A 25,764-nucleotide genomic window follows, 5' to 3' on the forward strand; every position below is an offset into this window, starting at 1 on the left:
AGGACTGCATATAAAAAGGCGATTGATAGTAGGAAGATCTCCCTTCAATCACAAGCATGGGAAGACTTAATGGACGCAGCAGTCAGAAGGGACGCGACTGCATTCTGGAAAATAATAAATAACCCGTATTTCCAGGATGCAAATACCCCTGAAATAGGTACAACCATCCTGCCAGAACAATGGTATGACAATTTCAAAGGCTTGTAAAACCACACGGATGAGAATAGTCAGGACTTTGGGAGGGGTTGCCAGTGGGTTTCCTCGACAGTATTCACTCTGGAGGAAATTGTAGTGGGTATTCAGGGCCTAACACGAAATAAAGCCCCTGGACCAGACGGATCCCACCGGATCTCTTTTTAAGCAATGTGGAACTGTGGGCCCCTATCCTTACAAGGGTGATAAATGCGGCGGTCGCAACTGGCCTTCCGCGGTCATGGTCATCGGCAACAATAGTGCCCATTTTTTAAAAAGGGAACAGGGATAATCCCCTGTGTTACCGACCTATATCACTAATTGATGTGACAGCTAAAGTCCTGGGCCAAGTGGTCTTAACGCGCCTTATGGACTGGGCCGATGAACATCAAATCATTACTGATGCCCAGTATGGGTTTAGGGTAGGGAGGTCGACGACGGACCAGTGTTTGAATCTATATCTACTGGTGGCGAAATACACTATAGCCAGTAATGAAGCTGTATATCTAGGGTTCATGGACCTTACCGCAGCATTTGATCATGTTAATAGAGAGAAGCTGTGGACCCTGATGAACAGATTGGGGGTTGATCAGGGTCTGGTAAACATTCTGAGAGCTCTACACTGGAATAAAGTGCGATATAATCTGGAGGGGGGAACCACAGAACCTTTCCCCTGCACTAGCGGGGTCAGACAGAGATGTATTCTGGCCCCATTTTTGTTCTCCCTGTACATTAACAACCTATCTTGGCCTGTTATTTGATGGGCTCTTAAACTTTAAAACACTAATTGAAGAGCGGTGTACCACGTTAGTGGCCTCGACCGGTGCTATAATGAATTATGGGCGCAGGCTGGGTCGGTGGTCACCGGAACAAATAATGAATCTTTATAGCTCAATATGTTGTTCAAAAGTGGTTTACGGGTCTGCAGTTTGGGGTTTTGCAAACGCCCGCCAGCTACAGATGGAGGAGAATAAATATCTTAGAAAAGTGCTTAAAAGCCCACAAAGCATACCTGCCCATATTATTCATGAGGAACTGGGCAGGGTATAAATTGAGGATCTGGTAAAGGTTAGACCCCTTATGGCTTGGCTCAAGATCTGGACCAATACAGAGGCAGACCGGAGTAGACAAATTATCAGAGATTGCCTCGAAAGGGATAAAGGAATGAGCATTCCATGGTTAAAGTACGTGAAGACATCACTTGAGGGAATTGGCTGCAAAGATCTTTTTATAAAACCAATGGAAATTATCCCTCAAGACAAATGCAGAGTCAAGAGAATTTTCCTGGACCAGGCAGTCTCTCGTAGAGCAGCAGTGGAAGGAGCCAAACCAACAGTCTGCGCTTATAGTATGGTAAAGACTGGGGAGGTCATGGAACCTTATCTCGTTCTTATGTTTAATGCGCAAGATAGATTTTTAATCACTCGTTTTAGGCTCAACATTTTACATCATCTACTGGCTGATCTGCCAGGTTTTACTTTAACTGTTGAGCAGAAGGGTTCCTGCGGCTGCGACAATCGGTCTCCGCAGGATACCCTTCATTTTGCATTACTATGTCCACTTTATGCTTCACCCAGGCACAATTTTTTAGTAGGTATTTTAAAACAGGCTAAGTTGAGACATGCTAAGGTTGCTCTATTATTCTTGCAAAGGGCTAATGATCCTCGAACGCTGTTTTGTATTATGAATTTCACCAAGGTAGCTTTAAGGCTAAGGTACACAAGAGGGCTGGGTTGAAGATATTCTCCGTCAACTGTCTTCTCAGAATCTGTGGTGGGCTAGTGATGATTATGAATTGTATTTTAATTGTTTTTAAAGTTGTATAAACATGTACGTTTCTGGTGTTTTTTAAATACTGAATAAAGGATTATTGAATTGAGTAGTATTAAGGAAGCATGATGCTGGGTTTTCCAATATATATCCCACCATGTAACTAACTATGTTAGCTGTTCGACATAAACAAAGAATATCGAACTTCCTGTCATCCACATATCATCCAGAAAAATATGTAGCTAAATCTAGGCCTGCATATTCTTCACAGGAACTGAGATGCAGAGTGAGATCTCGTTCGTCTCTTGACGTACGTCATGACTACTTAATGGCATTAATGACATAATGTCAGGGAGAACATCAACAAGACTCCCAAATTCCATCAATTAAATTGTATGATGGTCAAAAGGATACTTTTGGCCTTTTCCCTACTGCCAGCTTTACTTTTCTCCTGAAAGCGTCGCCTGCTTGTTTTGACTGTCCGGTTTCAATATGCCCGAGATTGAGATCTACTTTATATTTTCTTGCTGGCTGATCAGTAGCCACCACAATTTTCCATTAAAAGAGGGACTCCCTTTACTACAAGAGGGAGAGTTTCGAAATAAGCAATAACGGATTACAACATTCTGCAAGTAAGTACTTTAATTCCACTCTGATGGGCTTGGCTCGCAAGCAATAGCCCAGGCAACTAAAACAAAATGGAATATGAAAAAGAAGAGAAGAAGAACACTTTCATACCTTTAATCCTTATGGTGGCATTTGCAGCAGGGGTGTTCGGAATAGTGAACACACACATGTACTCCCCAGAATCATCCACTTTCGGCTTAACAATTCTGTAGTAAAATAGACAAATGACATTATGTAAAGCCTGGCAAGACCATAAATATCTCATATAAAGTGAACGTGGTTGTTCCTTAATGGCATGCAGAAACGGCGCTTGCACACTAGATACGAGTTACTCATATTAACCCAATTAGGAGAAGCCAAAACACTGCACAGACTCACATTTTAATTTGTGGTGGTTATATTGCTCTTCTACCATTCTCGGCAACTTTCAAGTAATCATGCGATTAACTCTTCTAAGACTAGATAATTAACAAATATTATGTTCATCCCTACATTTTAAGTGTTTGAAATACAATATAGGACAAAACTTACTTTAACTCAATACTGAAGTCGTTGGCCTTAAAATCAGTTTTCTTGGTATCGGCAATCTGTTGGTCATTTTTCATCCAGAAGCCAGAGTCAGGCTTGTTAGCCTCGTCAGTCCGAATCAGGTTGCACTGGAGAACAATAGGACCGCTAGGGACACCTTGTGTCATAGTCACATCCTCGGTGTAGTTCACTTTGGGCTCTATAATAGAGGACAAACCAAAGAGGCGCGTCAAAAGGATGTGGTCCAAGGTGATGATAGCAGCCTTTCATCCATACACTTGTGGCAGAAAAATGGATGTTATTACTCAGACATACTAGAATCAAACACCCTGCAATGTGGGAAAATGACTCTTGATTTATACCCTAAGACCCAGCAGGCTGCATCTCATTTCAAATGCCTTACAGTAACAGGAAGTATAAAATTGAATAATTTTCCAGAAAATCTATGTGACAATATTGAAATTCCGAGAGTCTCTCTGGTCTTGAAGTTCAGGGATTTTGCTATGTGGTTAAGATAAAGGGTCAGGATCCTTCACTTCCTCCAAGTAACGATTACATCCTCGTTCCTAAAATGCAGCTAAAGGGTAAATTAAGCTTGCCAAAACTTGTCTGCTCTTAAAGTTGGGTGCAGGAGGGCTTCTGGGGAGTAAGTGGGCAGATATATTTAGGTATTTCTTTCTCATGTGGTGTGGGCGCAGAGATGGATTGTATGTGTTTATTTGAAATTATGTGTCATATCAAGGATGTGAGTATAATTCATATCTTTGTCGTATGAATAATACTAGGGGCGATTGCTTGTTTTAACCGTGCTTGGACTTCCAAAAACCTGAGTGCCAATTGTGTGGCTGCCTAATTAGTATCTCGTAGTTGCAGAGTCACCATACCGGCAAAGGCACACAAACCAATTATGGGTAGAGTTAACACCAAAGCAACTTGGTATGGTTGAGAGGCAAATTCGGAATTTTGACCACTGGGCAACTTGTAGATCAATGAGCTTTACAGCCAACAGCAATACTGTTCACCGGGTTAAATGCAAGTATAATGACTTTGAATTCCAAGAGCTCACCTTCTCACAAGTAATCATATTCCTCAATTCTTTGACGTTACAGCATGAAGGAAAGTTGCAACCCTCCACACCCTTCGATGTAATACATATTGTTCATACAAACGTGAAAGCTCTCTATATTCATTCTTTCTGCAGAGATTCAGGGAACTGAAAAAAGACGCTGTTCATCTACAATGTACATTTTCCTTATATGACTCTGACATGCAACACAAAGGGAATTCTCAGCACTAAGGACCAACAACTGTTCTGTCAACTCTATAACAAAACAATCAACAGGTCAGCATGCTAGCAATTAACCCCATATAAATCGAACAGTTATGGTACGTTTCTATGATGTGCATTAGGTCATCCCACACATAGGAGGCAGCATTCCAATCTGAAGTGTAGGAACGCAGGGTGGTAAGACTTTGGCCATTGGCTTTTAATGCTTGAGGTTTCTATCACATAAATATGGGACATGTTGTCTTTTTGTGAACCATACTTTCCCGTTCACAGGACATTCTGGGTAAAAAAATTGTTCAGAGCCTGACAGATCACACTACCCTGAAAACCGTTGCATTTCTCGGTTGTCTCAGAAATACCCAGATTTTGAATGGTTCCCTGGGAGCTAGCAGACCTAGAGCTTGAACAATGCAGTCATTTACCATGTTGAGTCAGAGAAAATAAAGATTTCTTTGGGGTTAGTTTTGATATATGGCTTGAAACTCCTCTCCACTCCACTCCACTCCACTCCCCACCCCATTTGCCCTCCCCCGAAATACTGTCTGGTGCCAAGATGGTCCAGTGCACCCCACTCAATTCCTTTCCTCACTTTTTCCCCCGATAGCCTGGTGAGCTTTCACAACCTCCCTGGTTGAGCAGATTTGGGTGTACACCACTTATCTAACTGTCCTTGGGATGGAGGTGCGGGTGGGGTTTACAAAGACCAGAAGGGGAAACAAAGCAAAACAAGCATTGGCATAGCCAATAGGTCTCGCCTTTGGGACCTTATAAGTGTTTAGTTATTCAGCACAATATCCTTGGTGCAACAACATCAACTGTTGCATAACGAAACAATTATAAGGTCTCAAAGGCGAGACCTATTGGCTATGCCAATGCTTGTTTTAATACCTTTTCATGCACACAATGTAGTTGAGAGAAACAGAAAGCAAACAAGGCTCATAAGTATGACATTTGTTCTGCTTCTAAAACTGCCCTCACACCTCTGAGGCCAGGGTTTGCAAGGACAGTGCTAGGGTTTCAGAAGGGAAACCAGGGGTCGCAGCTATGACCCCTGTTAAACCATAAATGACCACCATCATATACCCTTTGTTTGTATTTATCATAGTCACTTTCTGAAACATTGATCAGTTGTCCGTCATATGCTTAATTGTACTTAGATATTATTTATGTTCTCATATTTCACTATTGCCGGAGTGAGTAGTTTGCATAAACGCCTTGTGTTTAGAAACATTTTTCCCATGTTTGGAGGTACAATGTAGACAACATTTGACAGTACAGTTCATTAGGGTGCTGGAAAACATGACATACTCTACCCTCACACACTACAGTCCACCAAATTCAGAGATAATTGATAAGTACAAAACGTTTTGAAGGTCCTTCACCAAACTTTACCAGTTTTTCAAAAACAAACTTCCAAAGTGGAAATGTGTTACTGAAAAACAAAAACTAATGACCACAACACCCAGGGCGTTTTTCCTTGGTTGTGGGGTAATTATTTTTCAATCCCCATTGCCAGATTTAACCTGGCGGTGACAGACAGAAACCAGCCTGCAGCCACGAAAGGCGATGGGCAGAGTTTGTGCAGCTGAGCAGTGGTGACCAATAGCAGAGCCTCGAGCACCGCTGACAACGCATTGCCCGGGGAGCAGCGGTGACCAGAGGCTCGTGCACCCCTGACAACGCCTTGCCCGGTGAGCAGCGGTGACCACGAGCCGAGGCTCACGCACCGCTTGCCACGCCCCTGCTTGGTGAGCTGTGCTGTTTGCATGCGCACTGGCTTGGAAGGCCGCATTTAGAGCTGTCAGCCTGTGGCATCTCTCAGCAGCAGTAAATCAGGGATTGCTATAAATCTGCTGTGTCAGCCGATGAGTGTCCCGGTGAAGAATGTGGCTTTGCCATCACCTTTGACACGACCGGTGACCTCCGAGCTCGCCGTCCATCACTCAGGCTGCTGACTGACAGGCGCTGCGCGCATTACCAGGACTGCTCAGTGATGCGTGATCTACACGTCACGCGGCATCGGGTAGCGCTTAACATGAAATTTAAAATAGCACAAGAGGGCTGAGCAAATCAATGTAAACACAGAATGATATTTACTTTCTACACCAACAAGCATTGGTCAGCGCGGCCGTGAAATAAAATTAAAAATGAAAAAACGCGAGTGGTGACGCGAGTTGTGCAGACCGGAAAAAGTGCTGTGCACGTCGTGCGCGTGTGCGCATTCTAGCAAGCTGGTGGCCGGCAAAGTAGTGCTTTTTGAAGCAGCTACTACAAGTCTCTCTGAGCAGCGCGTGCGCACTGACACAGCGAGACCTAAAAACTGAAAGTTGTGTAGTGATTGCCAGTACTAGTATTGTAGTTCACACCCATGGGCACCAGACTTTCTGCCACCTGTGGAAGGTAAAATTGGTGAGGGGGTTTTAGCCCCTCTGCCACATGTCAAAATTATGCCAAAACAAATGCAAATTTCCTCTTGGTTGTCATTGAAATGGCTGCAGGATTCAGGCTTCGGGGGATGTGGGGGAGGTATGGCCTCCAGGATGGGCTAAAACCCAATCTGGGGTGAATTCTTAATCCCTGTGCGGCATCTTGGTGCTATAGCTTTTAGATCGGAATGTCAGATACATCAGTGCCAGCATAGAATGTTATTGTTAGAAAGTATGCAGTTGAAGCTGACTTGCTGCACTAGAAAGAGTTACCTGATGGATGGGATTCTTTCATTTGAATAAATACTACTTATTCAACTTATTAAGAGTATTACTTCTTTACATTTGGCGACGAGGGTGGGATAATTTTGTTTTGTCTCCCAAATTCTTTAAATAAAAATCCTTCGCAACTATAGTTATTTTGGCACCAGAGTCAAATAAGACTTTGGTTTGATGCCATCAACACAGATCTCATCAAAAGGACAATTTTCGCTTTCTTGATTGCTTATAACTGGACACTGCCTATCATTGGCGAAGTGTCCCATCTTGCCACATCTAAAACATTTAACTTGAGAGAAGTCAAATTTCCCCTGAGGTTTTTTACTTGGCACACCATTAGATACATGTTCAGCCTTATTTTCCTTTTGAAAAACATCAACTTTGTGATTCAACTTGACTGTCTGGAGAACATCTTTACCTTTCACTTCCCCATTCTTATTTATTACCTCAACACATTTGATGGAATGTTCAATTCTTTTCGCTATTGTGATGACATCATCCAAACACGGCTCATCCTTCTGCCATAGCTCTTCTCTAACTTTCTCAGTAATACAACCCAACATAAATTGATCTCTTTTGCATTCATCAACCAGATTTTGTTTGGAGTGAAAAGTGTGAGGAGGAGTTTTTGATGTTGAAAGAGAAATTGAGCTAAGCTCCCAAACTCAATAGTTTTGATCCTGCTGAAAAGTCGATTTTGATTACTGATGCTAGTTTTGAGAGGTCTGGGTGCAGTATTGGTCCAAAGATGTGAAGGTGGGGAGGAGGTGATTTTATTTTTGTCAAGGAGTTTGAAAGGTGCAGAATCAAGATACTCAGTTGTAGAGAGGGAAGCATTAGCTGTATATTGGTCTGTTAAAAAATTAAACAATTTATTGTGGAGTACTTCTTTTGAGATAAGGACGGACCATAAACCGCTATGTGAAATTCTGAAGAAAAAAGGTATAGATGCCATATCTAGTAGGATTACTAAATGGGTTGTTGGATTGCAAGATTATAATTTTGAAGTTATGTATCTTCCTGGGATAGAAAACAAGGTTGCTGATGCGTTGTCTCGCCTTGTTCCGTCTGAAGAGTCTAATATGAATGATGATTTGGATGAGGATGATGAATTGGTGTGTTCCATACAAGAATGTATTATTGACAGAGAAAAATGGAACAAGGCTTTAGAGGATGATTCTGTTCTGGTTGAGGTTTTGAAACGAATCAATGCAGGTTGGAAGTGTAGAGCAAAGGGGGATGAAATGTTTGAGAAGTTCTGGCATGTCAAAGATCGGTTAGCTGAGCACGAAGGTTTATTAATGAGGGGTACAAGGTTAGTTCCACCACAGTCTATAAGAAGTGAACTCATTTCTTTAGCTCACATTGGTCATTTGGGCATTTCTAAGACTAAAGAGACTCTAAGATCTTCCTATTGGTGGCCAGGAATGGATTTGGAAGTGGAAAGAACAATTAGAGATTGTGTAGAATGTGCTTTAAGTGATAGAGTAGCTAAGCCCAAGACACAACCCATGATCATTAGGGATCGTCCTGATTCGCCTTGGAAGGAAGTAGGTTTGGACATTTTAGGACCTATATCTTCTACAGGATCTGAGTGGTATGTTTTAGTCTTGGTTGATTTTTACTCAAGATGGCCTGAGATCGCTATCACACGTGGAATTGAAACAAGACATGTTATTACTTTTCTTGAAAAACTATTTTACAGGGAAGGTATTCCTAATACCATACTTACAGAAAATGGTTGTCAATTTGTCTCAAAGGAGATGGAAATGTTTCTTTCTAAACATGGCATTAAGCACAAGAAGTCGTCCTTATACCACCCAGAAACCAACGGCATGGTTGAGAGATTCAACTGTGTACTTAAGGAGACTGTTAGGATGGCTAAATCTTCAGGAACTGACTGGAGATGTGAAGTTTTTAAGAAAGTTAAGCTGTATAGGATATCTCCACATGCTACAACTAATAAGTCTCCTTTTGAGCTTTTTAGATCTAGAAGAGCCAACACATTGGTAGCACCTGCTTGGGTTAATGATTTACAACCTAAGTTAGATTCTGCCAATGATCATGTGGACTGGAAATTACGTGAGGCTCTAAAAATACAGAGTAGGAAAAGACTTTTTGATGTGAGGAAGAATGTTAAAAAACTTGTGTAAAGGTGGGAGCTTGGGTTATTATAAAGAATCCAAGTAAGAAAAATAAGATGGTGTCTGCTATGTTTATGAAACCAATTCAAGTCATCAAAGTTTTCCATAATGCAATCAAGACGGCTGATCATCGAATTTGGAATTTCAACAGAGTTGTGGTTATCAGGAAAGATCTTATCTCCAATGATAGCAAGTGTGAGATAAATCCTGGTTCACCTTTGGAGTCATCCCAAGAAGGTGGACCACCTCTGTGTATTCGTAAGTCGTCTAGGGTCACTCATGAACCTGCTCATCTGAAAGACTTTGTTAAATAGAATTCTTATCTGAAAGGCTTTTGTTAAATAGAATTAACTAAGAATTTAATATATTGTTATAAGAGGGGAGATGTGTGGCATCTTGGTGCTATAGCTTTTAGATCGGAATGTTAGATACATCAGTGCCAGCATAGAATGTTATCGTTAGAAAGTATGCAGTTGAAGATGACTTGCTGCACTGGAAAGAGTTACCTGATGGATGGGATCCTTTCATTTGAATAAATACTACTTCTTCAACTTATTAAGAGTATTACTTCTTTACACCCACCCACCAGGGTCAGAAAAACTTGTGGGACTTTAGGACTAAGGCCCAGTGCCTGGACGTGTTGGGGCCCCTACTCCATTTTGTTTTACAAATATACAAAATGCACTAGTTTCAAGTGGGCTCACTCTGCCCACCACACCCCACAAAGGCAGTTTGGGCGTGAATCGCCCAAACTGCTCAGTAGGGGTACAGAAAGCTTGTTGGGGCAGTTAGGGGTGAGTAATAAGGCCCAGTGCCAGGACAGGCAGACCACTAACACCTTAGTATTTTATAACGCTACAAATCCCTCTTGTCTAGTAGGATTGAGGAGGCAGATTTAGGGACAAGGTCCTTTTCTGCATATCAGGAGGGCCGAAAGACTGCTGGGGCCTTTAGGGGTGGGGATATGGCCAATGCGGGTCAGCCTCCACCCTTTTCATAATGTTAACCCCTTGCTTCTAGTGGGTGTTTTGTCCTCGATGGGGGCAGACTAGGGATCAATCCTTCAATATTTCTCACCTGAGGACAGAAAGACTGAGAACATGGCCATGCCAAATAGAGTGCACTCCGCATCCCGACAATTCCTAGCCTCCCCCCATCCTCCCCCTCCCCCCTCCCAAAAAAAGGTCTCTCTGGCTCCAAGTGATAGTGGGTGCTATGACTATCTGCCAATTATTTTACAAAGGTGCTGCAATGAGAAGACAAAGAATAGGATTATCCTCCTTTGGATAATGTATTTAATTCAAGCTACATTCCATCCAGATCCACTGCTAAAAGATAATCTTTACTATTACTTCATTTTACGAATGAAGTTCTTCTCTCACACTTCAAGGTTTAAGAGACACTCGCACCAGAATAATTTTCTTCTTTCAGTGCCAGGGTAAGTTCACGTCCTTTGCCGTAATTAGTTATGGCGGAGGACATGAACATCTTGAACAGATCTCTTAATCAGTGGGACAGAAAACCAACCAATGTCCAGATTTTGAACGGCATTAAAAGGAGGATGAAATTCTTAAACAATCTAGTGTTTATGTAGTTTACCATGCACTGAGAATGCTGCACACACAGGCGGGCAACTATGCCTTTAGATCCAATCTGATGCAACCAGGGCTGACTACATCACTGCAGCCATCAGAAACGAAGTTTAAAACTTGGCAAGCCATCACCATACCACACTCTTTCACGTGTGGTACTTTTAAAGGCAAGGGAATGTGAGAAGCAACAATCTGGGTGATTTGTGGTCATGAATCATGAATAATGTGAAAAGTGCACCCTACTCTATAATATCAAGAGTGACATCGTAAGGAGTGCAGCCAGCACCTGCTTCACGTAGAAAAAATCCCACAAACTTGCCCTAGCTGCAAATCTACCCTTAAACCAAGCCGGCCCCAGACCAGTCACACGAGTACCGCATGTGCATGCTAAACTGTAGATCCCTACCTAAACATAGAGCGGAGTTTGCACTACTGCTGGAAGAACGTATGCCAGACATTGTCTTCCTGACGGAAACTTGGCTTGCCACAGACTCGGACCCTGCCCTAGTCACAGCCCTTCCCCCCGGCTTCCAAATCACTCGTCAGGACAATCCTGAGGGTAGAGGAGGAGGCTTAGCAATTATCTATAAAGAACAATTCCTCTGCCGAGTTATCCCGGAAACTATCCCCGATTGCGAGAGCTTAGCCTTCAGTCTTGAACTCTCCCCTAACAACTGCTTCTCAGGAACTCTAATTTACCGCCCCCCAGGCCCCCCTAAGCAATTCCACAACCATCTTGCTTCGATTGTGGCTGAAAGAGTTAGCACCTCTTCCAACTTCACCCTGCTAGGTGATCTTAACTTTCACTTTGACTCCGTAGCAGATCACACATCAACCACACTTACCGACGACTTAGCAGCTCTGCAACTAATTCAATTAGTCAGTTCCCCAACCCACGTTAAGGGTCATTTGCTGGACCCAGTATTCAGCAACTGTGCAGATCTAGCAACAAGTCTACCAATCCCCCTCCCATGGACTGACCATCTTTTGGTCCCTTTTACCTGGACCACATCTAGGCCCTTAACCATCAGACCCACAGTAAGAATAGCCAGACCCTGGTCTCGCCTTCCAGTCGAAAAATGGACCACCAAACTAGCTAGCAGCCTTCCTCGCTACAATGAAGACCCCTGCCTAGCGAACCAGACATACGAAGAATGGATCACTCAATCACTGGATTACTCTCTACCCAAAAGAAAAACCAAATTGAAACGCTCCCATAAATCCGCTCTCTGGTACTCAGAGGCCCTTAGGGCAAAGAAACGCCAGTGTAGGAAATCGGAAAGGAAATGGCGTCTGGATTTCTCACCAGGAAAAAAAACTCAATATCGAAATTTAATCAAAGAGTATAAAGAATTTAATCAAAGTCACCCAAGCTGCACACTTCTCTAATAAAATTATCTTAGCCAAATCAAAATTCAGGGAAATTTTCCAGATTGTGAAAAATCTTACAAAGCTGCCACCTAGCCTGCTCGAGACCAAATCCACAGAACACTGTAACAAGATGGCAGACTTCTTCCACCAAAAAGTCAATAAAATCTATGAATCCTTCCCCCCCCTGCCTACCCCCCTCCCAGCCCGGACCAACACAACTCTGGCACACCCTTCATCTCAGACTCTTCCCACACTGGATCACTTTCCCCCTTTCAACCTGGCGTCCTTGGAATCTGTGGCTCGGAAAGTCAAATCTGGATCCCCTGACGACCCAGCCCCGCCAGACATTGTTATGTCAGCATCCCAGGTCATCCTTCCCATCATAATGGACCTCCTGAACTCTTCTATCACTTCCGGCACGGTCCCGCCTGAATGGAAACGGGCCATGGTCCGAGCCCTGCTAAAGAAACCCAGTTTGGACCCTTCAGACTTTAGCAACTACCGGCCAATCTCCCTACTCCCTTGGCTGAGTAAAGTCTTAGAGAGATATATCAACGGCCAACTGGTCGCCTACCTAGAAAACTACCAACTGTTAGACCCCACCCAGACAGGCTTCAGACCCAAGCATGGAACTGAAACCGCCCTCCTCATGGTCACCGAGGAATCCAGATACATCCTGGACCAAGGAGGATCAGTGGCAGTGATCCTCCTCGATCTCAGTGCGGCCTTTGACACGGTCAGCCATGACATTTTGTTGAATCGTCTGAATAGTATTGGTATCAAACACAAGGCATGGCTATGGTTCGAGTCCTTCTTGAAGGACAGATCCTTCCGGGTATTCGACGGCGAGTCAATGTCCACAAGCAGACCATTAAGATGCGGGGTCCCACAAGGTTCCTCATTGAGCCCTGCGCTCTTCAACATTTATATGAGGCCACTGGCTGAGGTTGTCCGTCCGTTTGGAGTTAAGATCATTTCCTACGCTGACGACACTCAGCTGGTGGTCTCATTGGCGCAGGAAGCCAACATACCAATGGGAGGAGGGCTCAGAAAATGTCTAGAGGAGGTAAAGAGCTGGATGTCCTCCTCATCACTTAAACTAAACGGGGACAAGACAGCTGATGCTTCTGGGCCCTGCTGACCCTAGGTTTTTCGATGGCCTATGGCCACCCTGCCTGGGCACCCCCCCGGCACCTAAGGATAACATCAAGAGCCTTGGGGTGTGGCTGGACAGATCCCTTTCATTTGGCACTCAAGCTACCAAACTCTCGGCCACCTGCTTTGGTCTTCTTAAGATGCTAAAGAAAGTTCTTCATCTTTTACCCATGGAAGCTAAGCAGGTGGCCATCCAGGGTCTGATCCAGTCCCGCCTGGACTTTAACAACGCCCTCTACCTCGCTGCTCCAGATTATAGACTGCGGAGACTTCAAACGGTGCAGAATTGTGCAGCTCGCACACTACTTCAGCTCCCTCGTCGACAATCAGTTAGAGCTGGCTTGATCAGCCTGCACTGGTTGCCAGTACGCCAAAGAATCCACTTCAAAGCCATGTGTATCGCCCATCAGGCTTTCTGGGACACAGGGCCTCTGATCACCCGCAGCCTAGTCTCTCATTACCAACCAAGCAGAAACCTCCGCTCAAAACTGGCCTTTATGGCCACAGCACCCAGAATAAAAAAGGCCAGATCAGGTGGTAGGACCTTCACCCATAATGCTTCCAGGACGTGGAATGCCCTACCCTTTCATCTGAGAGCCAACCCCAATCTCTCCTCATTCCGGAAACAGCTCAAAACATTCCTTTTCAACTCCCCACAGTAATTCTCAGTTAGACCTCCTGCTTCCGCCAATCACCTCTGCTGGTGCCTAGCGCTTGGACGCCCCCGGGCAGCAATCGCGCTCTACAAATCCACATACATACATACATACATACAGGTTGGTGGAAAACTTTCCACTCAGAGGCGAAAGTTACCAACGCATTTTAGTTGAAGATCTTCAAAATCCCCTTTATATCATTAGTGACTACATTCCCAAAGACAACTCTGGCGGATGTGTGCTATTTTATAAACATTTTATCCATAAGAAAATAAGATACCGAAAGTTCAAAGAAAGCTAAGAAGGTGGAAGTGATTGTAAACACATGGAATACACAAATGCCACAACATAATTTCTACAGGTAAGTACTGTAGTGTGTGTGTGTGCAATTGCACTTATATAAAGCTTGCTATCCCTGGCGAGGCACTGAAGCACTTTCCGGCAGGCACCACTTTTTAACATTGCACTTTAGCAGATTTGCATTAAGGTCTGACTTAACTAGTTCAGAAGAACAAGAAGCACCCAACATATAGACCTAATGACCTGTAATAGCCACGTGGAGGTATACTCTAAACTGCTTACCCCACAAATCTAGGCAAACAGACATTTGGGAACTACTCAAGCGGCATTTATCTACATGAGAGGAAGCACAATCAACCTACAATTTGGACAGTAGCAATAGAAAAATAAGATATATCTTGTTGTGGAGTTCTTGGAAATGTACCTGTAATTTAAAAATGCATAATGTTACACTTAATGGACCTTGCAATACTTTTGGTTTACTTGCTTGCATAAAACTCTAGAAAGAAATAATGAATAAACAGAATCACCCAATTTATGAAAGAAAATTCAGAGTTGAGCTGCCCATCAAAACTGGACTCAATTTGCCTTAGTGAAATTCACTTTTCTTTAATCTTTTCACACGACTCCAACAAGGTTAAAAATATGGCAAAAGAAAAAAATTGCATCTGCTTCGTTTTACAGAAGTAGACTGGAATTTTGAGGATGGAGCAACTCCTGCGGTAAGTGAAAATTATTAATGTTTTTTGTTTTTAAGCATTGCTGCTATATGCATCTGCGGTCTTAAAAATGAAAAAAAAGGCCAACTTCTGCAATATGCGGATACAATCCTACCAGACGTTTTGTGGAGCGATTTAAACCACGGAAGTGCTCTAACATTAAAGAAAAAACTCAATATTCATAGGTTGCATGAATGAAATAAGTTAATCTTTGAATACTATGCCAAGCGAACTCGGCAAGAGCTGAGAAACAATCAATCATATACTAAGGTCCAGGAGAATCAACTGACCTGCTGACCTAATGAATCAAGCAATAATATCTGCAAAAGGTATTAATTAGTGGTTGCAAGGAATCTGCCAACTATTTCCCAAAGGTGCTGCAATGAGAAGACAAAGAATAGGATTATCACCCTTTGGATAAATGTATTTAATTTTAGTTACACTCCATTTAGTTATCCACTGCAAAAAGATAATCTTTACTATTAATATCATGATATAAAAAATGCTGTTTTGAGAGGGTGTGACCAAGCCGTCGACCATAATGGCTGCACGGAGTTGAAGCTCCATCAGCCTTTCCGCAGACCCGAGCCCCTGTGGGGCGTGTGGTGCGACTGCACTGGCGTCGATGCTATGATATGAAAGCGTAATCATGGCACAAGAGAAATTTGCACTTTGGTCCTCGGAGAGTCCCCGAGGGTCAAAATCAGAAGTGTGAGGGCGGAGCAAAATGGAGGCTGCTTCGGGCCTGCGCCGAAGTGGGAAGCAGACGTGGCGGGATAATACCACCCGCTGGCCAAGCGTGAGCCAGATACTGCTACGGCAAGATAGCGAGGTAGACTTCGCTGGGTGGCTGCGATTGCCGTGACGTTGGACAATCCGCCAGAGGTGCCCGGAACACCAATGGGATTTTGCGGCCATACGGGCAAGCCGCGCGGTTTTAGGACTGAGCTCACAAGACCAGAGGCCTGGGGATGCAGGGAGCAGGCGCGTCGCTTGCAGTGGAGTACCTCAACCAGGTGGAGGGCCCTGACTACTGGCTCCAGAGTAGGGGTGGAGTGGCCCTCGGGCTGCCCTCAACTCTGTGGGGTCTTGGGATGTGGTGTGCATGAGGCACTGCAGGCACTGGGGGGCCCCTCTTGGCCACTGGGACGTCTGCCATAGGATGCTTGTTACCTACATTTCCAACTAGAGAAGCTACAGAGAAGAGGCGCGACAGGGGAGAGAAGCATGAGACTGTACCCTGACTGCTGCAGCTGTTGATACAACCTCCCGTATCCTGGAATTTCCGTGCGGAGGGTTGCCGTTAGGGCGGTGGGGCTGTGCTCTGGGCCTACCTTGCAGGACAGTTGAGGAGGCATCCCGCTCAATAGTGGCAGTGATTGCACTTGCTGCTCCCTAATAAGACAAACATGGCTAGGAGGAACCCTAAGCAACGCAAGCTGCTCCTTGATGTTGCAAAAGATAGAACGGCCACTTCTCGCGCTGAAGAGGCTGAGGACCCCACCTCAGCATTATGGGAGGACATGGAACGGTCGAGCGCAGAGGCGCTCTTGAAAGAGCTGCACACTTGCATCAAGGCACTGGATGACAGGTACAATGCGACTAGATTAGATAAAATGCACAACGGCTAGAGTGTCACAAGCGTCAAATGGATGTAGCAGAAGGCAGGGTGTCAGAGCTGGAGAATGGAGCAGTGCAAATGTCAAAAAGAAATGCTGGAGAGGCAGGTCAAGACATTAGCCGTGAAGACATAGGATTTGTATGTAAGAGGGAGAAGGAACAACCTACGCATACTGGGGGTGCCGGAATCAACTAACAGTGGGCGTTTGGACCAGTTTGTTGAAAGATTGTTAACAGAACTGTTCTGTGTGGAATCTTTCACCCCTACTTTTATTGTAGAACGAGCTCACAGCTCCTTGAGGCCGCGTCCGAATCCAGGACTCCCGCCTCGTCCCATAATTGCGAGGCTACTGAACTTCAGAAACCACAACACAGCGCTCAGGTTGGCAAGAGAAAACAAATTACAATCCTGGTAGGGCTCTAGGCGGTCCTTGTTTCTCGACTTTACTATCTAGGTGCAGGAAGCCCGGCGTAAGTATCTCTAATAAAAGAGGGACCCCAAGACCCAAAAGGGTAGGGTGCCAAGAAGACGAATGTCAAGAACAAGTTCCCTTTTGGGTGAGACTATATACCATACAGACTTTCAGACACAATCACTAATACAAATAGGAGCAAAAGAGGAAAACTAAACTAAAATTAGACAGTTTATTCAGTAATTTTAAAAAAAACATATCTTCTCTTGTCATAAAAACACAGTTTAAAAATTACACAGTTATACACAATAAAATCACAAAGATAGTGATACACGTGGGAAACAAAATTAAGGAATAAATGAATCCTATGGTCATGAGGTAAATACAGTAGTCACAAATGTAATCAGACTCTGACATCCAGATGAGTTTGACAGTCAGAGTAGTTATTCCATGGACTTAAGGTACTTAAACTCAGTAAAGTGCATCGGAGCGTTTCGGTGGGCGTATATTTTAGGAGCCAACACCTTCTTCAGGATATGATAATAGAATCCCACACAAATAAAATCTCATAAAGGGATCACACAGTATCTCCCGCTCTTCGATTTGTGTATCCGACGCCACAATGGTGGCTATCTTTTTTCCAACAGAAACTTCCTTATGATAGTTTCACAAAAATACGCCTTTTCCCATTGAAGGCACTGTTGTATGAGCTTAAAAACGGTTAATAGCTGTTTGGTCGTATATCCAATTTAAAATGAGCCCTTTGATTTACCAGGAACACCAGAACTCGGCCGCCTGGGACACCTGAGCAATGAAGGGACCATGTGGCCAGTCTTGGCTGGCTACATACCCGTTCCTCATCCCAAAACCTCTGCACATGCTGAGGTGATAGAGGTTTTTAATTTTTAATCACACAGTAGCCTAATACAGGAGGCGTGTACAGTTTGTATTACGTACCATAAGCTCCAGACCTGCTTTCGTAGTGGGATGGACGGTTCTTGCATCAATACAATTTATTAGTTCACAGACTATGAACGGTATCATGAGTAAAACGAAGTGTAAAGATGTTCCTTTCTGGACTGCTCGTAAGATCAACCAGTTAGAAGCGGGTTATCAACTCAACACCCTGGAACTACCAAAAATAATTGTAGACGTTTACACCTCTGTGGGTCGTGATACCTTAGAGTTGCGAGCCATTAAGCCACATTTAAAACTTGAAAGGAACGTTGAGGGTTCAGTTAAAGAGAAATCTGTAACGGAAGCCAGGAAGAAACAGAGGGGTAAAGAGCAAATGGTATCAGTATTCCAAGTATTCCCCAGTATTCCTCACGTTATTTTCAGGACTCTGATGATTAACAAGCAGAGAAGAGGAGTAAATCAGAGTTCCGAAGAAAGGAGTTCTATAGCAAAAAAAGGCGAAAGTCAGCATGAAGAGGGTAGAGAAAGGATTGGACTATAAGACTCCTGTTAAAAAGAAAGTAGCAGGACTTTCTGAAAAGCACGCCGATCCATTTACGGATTCTCCTACAAAAGAAGGACTTTTCTCCTAGACAGCAAAGCAGGAGTTACAATAGTACATCGGAAGCTTATGATTTCTGGTGGCGAGGCGAACAGATGAATTCACAATTTGAAACACAGATAAACATTTAAATCCTTCTGAGAGGGTTTATGATTTAGAATTACAGACTGAAGGGGACAAAGCAGTCTTCTGGGCACATTTATCTGAAAATTATGACATCATACTAGCAGAGGAAGAGTGGCCAGCAGTGTTTATTAGAGACGCACCCCAGGGGGAGGAAAAAGTACGGTTAGCTTTTTCTTCCACAGTACCTGAAGATATCCGGAGAATCTACACCAGAGAATGGGCTGTAAGACAGGCTCAGGCCTTTCACAGAAACCAAGCATTCTATTCCACGTCATTCCCTAATTAGGTGAATCTCAAGCGCAAGGTCAATACCCTGCTCAAACAAGAAGCAAGGCAAACACAACAAAATGATGGCTGGACTTCTGAAATGTTCCAACCACTCACCCCCAGTCAAGAGAACTGGGTTGAATCCATTGTTCTTTTGCTCACCATGCCTCCACAGTTTAAACCCAGCCATATGCAAATTAGTCTTGACCCTGCTCCTCATGGGAACAGTCCAGCCCAAACTGCCAGGCCAGGTCCTCCCTAGACCGGAATCAAACATCCTGGGACCTGCTACGGGGTTTAAGCCCTCATCAGCCAGGCTCGCTTAAATCCAGCGACACAGCGAGCAAGAGACCCACGTCTGGGTATATCCTTGGCCACCAGAAGCATAGAATTTTTTATAAAGCAATATCAGATCAGTTGCAATATCAGGGCATAATAGCACCTTGCCTGTCACCAATGAACACAGCACTTTTTCCCTATCTCCAAACCAGACAGGTCCTATAGGATAGTCTAAAACTATAGGAAGTTAAACGCTCATACAAGAACATATGAAGTGCAAAATGTGCATAGCACAGGCTGAATGATGAACCTGGAGCGGACAAAATAAACAACCCTTGACAACTCCAATGGTTTTTTCAGTCAAAATATAACTCTTGAAAGTGCGATTTAACCGCCTTTAGTTTTGATGGGTGCATTTCACATTTTGACATTTGCCAATGGGCTACAGAAACTGTCCTGGCCTTTTCTCAGTGTGCATTATGGAGGTCTTAAAACAAGATCTATCCATCTTACTGATGATGACCTGGACGAACACCTGACTAGGGTGGACAAAGTTCTAACATTATTAACATCACATGGTTACAAAATTAAAAAACAAATAAAAAAATGTCCAAAAAAAAAATCAAAGATTGACTACCTCACTGTGACCTTCCTCGGATAGTTATCCAATGAGAGCAAGGTTCTGGCTCCGGATTTACTTCACACTTACTTGCTGCACTATGCTGAGTGAGGGAAGCCCTTGTAAAACTCATTCTCTCCTGCTTTTTCAGCCAAACAGTGGACAAGCAGGCACACTAATATTTTGCATGCTTTGTAAACAGACATGCTCGAGACAATATTTACATACTAGGGACAGTATAATCAGCCTAGTTCTACGGGTCATACCAAGTCACTCCGGTTATACCTGTGCAATTTACAAAGAGGGATAGACTATTCCTCATGCATACAAGTCTTACTTGTATTCGTCAGCTGAAGCACCTTTTTGCTTCTATTGAAAATAAGTCTTGCAACTGTGCAAACTGCTATTTTGGAGGAGAGCCCCTTGGTGCAGGGAAAACTCTATATCATTGCGTTTCCACCGTACCAGTAATAGAGGCAACCACTAAAGCCACCATCCCTAATACTCGCTCCCTGCACCCGAGGTGGGTGCAGTGGGCCTTGTCTAAGAGCAGTGGATGTAGTTCCAAAAAGATCCCACTCTTCGTACACAAGCTTTTCCCCTAGTATAAGCAACACATTGCTCCTACTCCAAAAGCCTTACCCATTGAGTTCTACCAGAGCATATGCTACATGGATGGCGTTGCTCAACCAGCAGTAGGCACAACATTCAAATACTCTGCAGAATACACTGTAGTGCATAATGGTAAATTACGTCCATACCACACTTACACTAATATCTTAGGCAACAGCATTACATAACATGCAGAACCTCATGCCCGGTTACCTGCTTTCAAGGCTTCAAAGGTAAAACGTATTAAAAATAAACAACTATGGGGAAGGATAGCTGTCGTACGAGACAAGTTTCCACTTTTCAATGTGAGGTATACTTTAGGCCATCAGAGTGATAGTTTTCATGTTAAGTGTAGCAATGTGGCTGACTTATCTGCCAAAGCTGCAGTTCAAACTGTTCGCGTTGGAGTCTTAACCAGATCGAAGACCAAGAACAACACAGATTTTAAAAGCCATACATTCCACCAAACAAGGCAGAAAGCCTTCTGCAGATTTTCCTCCTAAATAGTCCCACACCCTTAATTCAAAACATACTACTGTAGTCACACTACAAGGAGTAATAGGATAATACCTAATAAGCAGTTCAGATTAGATTTAATGAAGGATTGATTGATTGAGGGAAGCTCAGGCTTGATTGGCAACTGCCCATGCTGGGGTTACTGCACCCGTGCAATGCTACAGCAACACTAGCGATGCCCTGGTTTCTATAGATAGACTATAGACTGTGTCAGGAAGGATTGCATTTGTCAGCATATCAAATCCATCTAATGTTGGGAGACCTCTGCCAACCCCCCTCTCAGTCTCCAAAATTCGGTTCTGGGTAAATATCTGGACCACATTTGCCCAATAAATTTGGTGAACCAATATAAATACATTTGATACCCACAGATTCATGTTCTCGATTACTATGGGTGTAGCCACTGAGAAATGTGAGCCCTTCAGTGGTCGTAAAGGATTTACAGTGTCTGGCAGCGATGGGGCAGTACATTCATTTCACCTGGATAATGGCCCTGCGTTCGCCTGCAAGACTTCTGGGATACCATGTCTGTACTGGGATTTGGTCTGCAATTGAGTAAACCCATTCAGAGCAGAATTCAACAGGTTAGTTGAGTGTGATAACATGATTAAACAAGCCTTGACTACTAGGGTACAAAGTTCAGGTGTTAGTTGGTACTATAAACTGCATGAAGTCAAGAGAGCATTAAATAACTGGTGTAGACGAGTATTCGGGGGGGCATGCTAGGTTCTCTTATGAGTTCCTATCTATGTGTCTGGCCTAGATAATTTTGGGAAGGTGGTGGATGAAGAACAATTTGACCTGGGAAATCGTTTTACATAGTACCCAAGAGGTCCGTGACAAGCTGTCTTATGTGAATCATTCTGAAACAGTCACCAATAAAAAGAAGGCTGAGGCATGGATCATTAAAATTGGGGGTCTAGTTCATTAAAAGATCCACAACAAGCAAGCTTTTGTTAACAAATATTTCCTCCCTGAGCACTATCCATAAATTAAGTTCCAATATACTTTATTATGAATTAAACAGTCAAATATTACGAAATAGATACAGCCATACAACAATCTGTATAACAACAATATTGTGCTGATAACTCAGTTCAATAGAATATCCTTCTTCAAATCATCAGTCTTTTATTCTGTCATAATTGTAGAAATATCCAATACGTTCTCTTGAAATGATCCAACATTACAGTCATCCAATGTATTTTGAGACAATTGCCAAGGAAATACAAAAAATTAAGCAAGATTCATCCTCTGTACAATAACGCAGCCTGCGTTATTGTACAGAGGATGAATCTTGCTTAATTCTTTGGAATTCATTATAAAGTATATTGGAACTTAATTTATAGATAGTGCTCAGGGAGGAAATATTTGTTAATTTGTGCAGTGCCTACTACGTAGGCTTTGTGGGGTGGTCTGGTAACCGACCTCTTTTTCACCCTTTTGAAGCACTTCAACTTACTAGAGAGACTGTTACATAGCCCTTACATACGGTTGAGCGCCCTATCTAAACCTGGTTACCAGGAGATCTATAGTTAAAGCAAGCTTTTGGGCCATCCTACAGAACATCTGTTACAGTCCTGAGGGTAAAAGACAAAAGAACTGTCACTCTGCCTCCTTTATCTTGTAAAAAAAAAAAAAAGACAGGTGTCGATCATCCACGTGAAAAAGCACAATGTGTCCGAATCTCTACAGCACACCATCACAAACGCCAAGATTGATTCAGAGTAGGACTTCAAAGCCTCTTCCTACTCTGAATGAAATACCCCTTAATGAGAGCAGTAACATCACTAGATTAAGTTCCCAGCATGGCATATTTGAGCATTTTGCTTCTCCAACTCTACACAGGGAAATGTACTCCACTGAGGAGTTTGGAGCTGTTAACAGTACAGTTGCAAATGTTTAATGCAACCATGATTTATTATGAAGTCCCACTTGAGCCTACATCAGTTGGACTGATGCCTTTGGTAGAAACAACTACTTCTGAGAATGGCTCTGGGTTTGGCTCAAAAGTCACCATGCACCATAGATTGCTTTGTGCTCATCACTGGTTCCATTACAGATACTTGATCCCACCTTTGTCCTACGACTAGACTAATCGCTCTCAACAATGATTACAGGTCTACACTACGGTCCAGAAAGAGAAATTGGACAATCTGTGGTTCATGAACAGCAGCCACACATTTCATCTCACAGAACTCTAAGAGATCTCTATGCTTCTAACATCACAGCTTATCATGCACCAGAAGGTGTAGCTTGGGAAAAGGTTGTGTACCAGATAATGGGACTCACTGAGACAATACAATTGCATTATTCTGTGAAAGTTTGAATAAATGTTACAATAATTCCTGGTTCTATTTCAGATGACTGCGATACAGAGACAGTAAAACGAATGACGTCAGATTTACAGGCAAGTGCTACTCTGAATAATGAAGATCTTTATTTGAATGCATTTAATTTTAAAGACATTTATTATTATCACCATACACACTATTACATGCATAGAACTAGCTATCCCATGAAAGTATATAAGCTCCACCTCCTAATAATCGCCCATATTTCTTAAAGACGTTCAACAGGTCGCATCCCTCAGCTTTCTATTTTCGACATAATACAACATGACTTCAGAAAAATCTGATTACCACCAACAAGCTGATTTACTCAATTTAATTCAGTCAGAATCTGGCCACCTAAGGTTATGAATATTGGAAAGAGAATAATGAGTAATTGGGGAACAACATTTTGAGAGATTCAAGGTAAAGAGGCCATATTTAGGGCATTCATTTTACCTAAAGAAATGATTTTCTTGAACACAACCATCCAGCAGACTGCCTGTCTGGGAATTGGTACGATGATACACTTTAAAAACCTTCAATACCAAAAGTTAATTTAACTCTGTTCAATAATTAGCATTCACAAATGAACATTTCGGATTCTGATATAAATGAAATGATCCAAAATGCAACATTTAATTTTACTCAGTTTTCTCCAGAAGCTTTGACCCCATGATTTTACTACCTGCGTGTGTTCTTTTCGTACCAATACAACTGGTGCTAAAGCTAATCAAAGTGATTCACAAGATAGTACATAAACATCTGTAACCGTTAACACATATAGTGTAGGCAATCTGTGCCAACGCTAGTTATCACATTCCAGTCTTCCTGTAGCTAAACAGCATTTATTATCAATTTAAAAAAACATGGATTTTACGGACTACATCTCACTAGAAATAAATGATTCTTGGCAACAAGAATCTATGCCATTTATAATGAAGGGAACAAATACTCATAAAAAGCAGAGGAAAAAAATAGGCAAATAGATCATAAAAATATGCAGTAATTAAGGTTATTGGCAATGTCATGCACACACTTTCGAAGAGAGAAAACTCACTAAATCACACCATGTCCTCAGTCTTAGACATCCTTAAGAAAGGCTCAGGTTTGTTGCAGCACAACCTAGCTTAGCTACAAGTTAGGATACAAGTAAATTGGGCATTACAAACACTCGTATCCGGCTTCGTGCCTTGGCCACTTTTAAACCAGACCGCTATTTTTTAACCTTCTAATTTGACAGATTAGATTAGATGTGATTGGTTGTGGTATTATTTAGCAATAACTGTGGGATTCCCAGTTAGAAATGTGTGTATAGCCTCCATATACAGTGATAGAGTATTTTATAATTGATTTTAGGCAATATGGGTAGTTTTATCTATTTGTCTTTTAATCAATTGTTTTAGACTTGTCTTATGGTTATGGAATATGTCTGCTAATTATAACTTTTTGCGTATTTGCACATCTGATACTTTGCACATCTGATATTTTGCACATTTTCCCTAGACTAATCCCTATTCCCCCGAAAAAACTAACTCTGACCCTGTTTGCACTTTATTGACATGGAGCACTTTCGCGTTGTTGCACTGAAGCACAGGTCACTTTAGATGAATAAGTACTGGAGTACCTATATAAACAATCTCCCATTTACATTTTATATTGAGAGAGCATTGGTAGACCTGTCAAACAACAACAAGCATCGATAATTCAATAATGTGACTATGATTATGTCTTTGTTTATGAAAAGGATGATTCACTAACATATGGTGAATTTTTTCTTTTGTATATTATTTGGAGAACAGTAATTCTCAGGTTTATTTATTTTGCACGTTGAGGTGAGCACAAAAAGTTTGAGAAAAATTTACATGAATTGCATCAAATTGGTCTATGACTATATGGTTGTTGAGGCTCTTTAGCATTATAGGTAACAAGAAAAAGTGTTGTAACTTGGAAGAACCTCCACCATTGTAACGCTTTTATTTGTCATGAAAAACCAAGCATTTATGCTGACATGAATGTTCTTTTCGGTTGTGTTTATAACAAGTATTCAAACGGTTATATAAAAAACACATGTAAAAGCACTTATGTATATGTATTCAGACATGACAGTATTCTTTCTATGTCTATGATAAAATTGATGCATGTGCACTTTAAAAAGGGCTTGTCAGACTGCGTAAATCATGTGATCAAGGCCGCTTGGACGGCCGAAACGAGTCTTGACTTTTGCAAGAAGGAAATAAAATAATGCACTAAAATTGGGTCCACGCTCGTGATTTCGCGTCTATGCGAGGTATCGCGGATATATATATATATATATATATATATATATATATATATATATATATATATATATTGCAGCTCCAAAACACCAGCCTGCCGCACCTCGGAGCGGGTGCTCCCGTAACGGGGTGTACCC

The 25,764-nt window shown here is 42.6% G+C and overlaps 1 protein-coding gene across 2 annotated transcripts in view; it reads right to left on the reverse strand.

The window, feature by feature from the left end:
• Positions 1-25,764, reverse strand: part of NPTN (neuroplastin) — a 508,163-nt gene that overhangs the window by 210,833 nt on the left and 271,566 nt on the right. For both annotated transcript variants that reach the window (XM_078685051.1, XM_078685049.1), the window contains 2 exons: positions 3,121-3,316; positions 2,701-2,795 (listed from right to left, as the gene is read on the reverse strand). In XM_078685051.1, coding sequence (XP_078541177.1) covers positions 2,701-2,795; positions 3,121-3,316 — 291 coding nt within the window. The remainder of the gene's footprint in view (positions 1-2,700; positions 2,796-3,120; positions 3,317-25,764) is intronic.

Source organism: Lissotriton helveticus, chromosome 3_2, assembly GCF_964261635.1.
Source record: "Lissotriton helveticus chromosome 3_2, aLisHel1.1, whole genome shotgun sequence".
NCBI lineage: Eukaryota > Metazoa > Chordata > Amphibia > Caudata > Salamandridae > Lissotriton > Lissotriton helveticus.